The sequence below is a fragment of the Homalodisca vitripennis genome, chromosome 2 (assembly GCF_021130785.1).
Source record: "Homalodisca vitripennis isolate AUS2020 chromosome 2, UT_GWSS_2.1, whole genome shotgun sequence".
NCBI classification, from domain to species: domain Eukaryota; kingdom Metazoa; phylum Arthropoda; class Insecta; order Hemiptera; family Cicadellidae; genus Homalodisca; species Homalodisca vitripennis.
This window is the reverse complement of record NC_060208.1, coordinates 23,101,578-23,103,911: the sequence shown is the minus strand read 5'-3', so window position 1 is coordinate 23,103,911 and position 2,334 is coordinate 23,101,578. Positions and strand designations below refer to the sequence as shown.

Below are 2,334 nucleotides of genomic sequence, written 5' to 3'. Positions count from 1 at the left end.
CTCGGTGCAGTCGTGTTTCGCCGGCCTTTTTTTTGCCTCGCGGACTCCGTCCTCACCGCCGCGTGACATGATATAAAACTTTCTCGCTGACAACTTTCCTGACCAACTTGAAAACATCCTCGCAGTTTGAAATTTCATTGATAGCTTGTAGTAAGCTATCTAAACTTTTGACCAATTCCTTTTTTCTCTTTGAAAAAACAAATATAGGTACTATATATTTTTAAAATCTTCTGAGTATAACAGACGCTGCCGAACTTGAGGACATAAAAAATACAAATTAATACCGAATGAAGTGTGTGAAATTAACTAAATAAATATTATTATTTTATACACATTCATAACTGCTCACAAAGCAAGATATTAAAATTAATTCATATAGATCTGTATTGAAAATTAACTGCCATCGTATGAATCAATAGTTTAATGAGTAAACTGATGACCAAGGCACGTTTCATCACGTGGTCTGTCTTACAAAACAAATTGGTGCTAGGCAGTACGCCATAATGTGATATTGATGAAATGCGTCATATCCAAATTGAGGTTATGTTGTTCTTTCTCCACACAATTTTCTTCTAAAAACAACTTCCAATAAAGGAATTTTTCGTTATGCTTTACATCGTGGATAGCATACGCTTGCTTTACTTGGCAGTTATCAAAACCAACGTCTTGCTTCACGAATCCCTTGATGTTGACAAGGTCAATTTTGAGCGACCTGGCAAATATTCCTGTGAAAAGCACGTCCTCCAGTTTGAAAAAAGCTGAGTTCAAGGCGTGGTTATACAATTCACTGATGACATCGGATGTCATCAGGTAGGCTGGACCACACACAAACTGTGGAAACTCGGCTAGTGGAAAGTCACCTAGGGAGAGGTAGTACTTGCTGGAAGTATCTCGTACTGGGGTCAAGTTGTTTGATAGACTGCCCATTATAGACCTGTGGATGTCTAAATCTTTAGCAATCAGATTTAATAATAACGGCACATTTATGAACATGTCGTCGTCAGTTTTTAGTAAAAACTTCACTCGCGAACAGTATCTATTTGCCCACTCCAAAATCGACAAGGTCTTCAGTGACAAATGGTTGTAAATGTCTATAAAGTTACCTTGGATGATATCTCCGTACGTGTATTCTTCTTCTAGAATCTTCCTTGAGGTGTAGAAAGAATTAGTTTGTCCTACAAAAAATGCTATGGCGACGTTCATTTGTTTCCCGAGTTGGCCCCACGTGCGGCGGATGTCTAAGCGGTCCCCGAAGTGATAAGGAGCGGATGTAACCACTATCAGCAGACTCAAGTTTGCTCCTTGGTCCTTACAAATGTGAGAGGCATTCAATTTGTGTCCTGGCGTGTATTTACTTCTCATTGTCCTTAACCCTCTTTTTCTTAAACCAACTTCTAATCCAACTTTCGTTGTAGCGGGTGTTTTTCGAAGTCCAAAAAGGAATTCATAAACATATTCAGCTTCGTCTTCCTGGTACTCTTCAGTATGGCTCGGATTTCCAATGTTCAATGGATTTAAGAAATACATGATACACGTGCACCAGATAATACATACTATAATTATAGAGTAACATACTACATTCCGGTTAACCCTCATACCGAATACAAAGGAATGATCAAACGTCATCTGATAAATAAAGCAACGAACATTGTTTACAGAACGGGACGGCCACGGGTTGTTTTTAATAAAAATCACGTGTTTCATTAAAAATTATAAAGAGCAAAGAAGATAAAATTGAAGCTGATTTCATCCACAATGTTTTAGCAAGGCAGCGATCTAAGTGTGAATATAGATGATCAAATCAAATCAAATCATATTTTATTGCATTTTTACAATTTTACATTGCAGTGCAAATGTCAGTAAATAATTTTGTAAGTGGTTTTCACACATGCCAAAGTTAAAGCATTCACACATGCACCCAAACCTACACTTCCACACATTCACTCAAGCACACTCTCACTGACTCCAGATCCTATGCCTCTCATAAATTCCAGCGGCTCATGATAACTTTTATGTAAAACAATGTACGTTATACATTTTCATATCGCATACTCGTCACACCCGAAATGACGAAGGTGAAGCAATAAATAATTTAGTAACACCTTAAAAAACTGCATTAAGTCCAGAGGCTGACAAATTACATCTATTTGTTTTGTTATAGCAAGATAAAACAATTTGACGCTTATCATGAGAAGGAGTTTTATTTGGGTACCCACAAGGCTCTGATTGGCAAACTATGACAAGTAATTTTGAATAGGTAGATCACCTAACGTCTGGTCAATCGCGACAAGGAGTTTTAATTGGACAGACATTTTTAGCTAGTTTCAGTATTAT

The 2,334-nt window shown here is 37.4% G+C and overlaps 1 protein-coding gene across 1 annotated transcript; it reads right to left on the bottom strand.

The window, feature by feature from the left end:
* Positions 1-293: 293 nt before the first annotated feature.
* Positions 294-1,633, bottom strand: LOC124356219 (beta-1,3-galactosyltransferase 5-like). The gene has a single exon (XM_046807403.1). It carries the CDS (start codon positions 1,624-1,626, stop codon positions 487-489), a length of 1,140 nt encoding a protein of 379 aa, XP_046663359.1. The 5' UTR covers positions 1,627-1,633; the 3' UTR covers positions 294-486.
* Between the last annotated feature and the right edge of the window lie 701 nt (positions 1,634-2,334).

Excerpts from the sequence above, each read along its gene's own strand:
- LOC124356219 (XM_046807403.1), bottom strand. The coding sequence starts at position 1,626 with ATGACGTTTGATCATTCCTTTGTATTCGGTATGAGGGTTAACCGGAAT.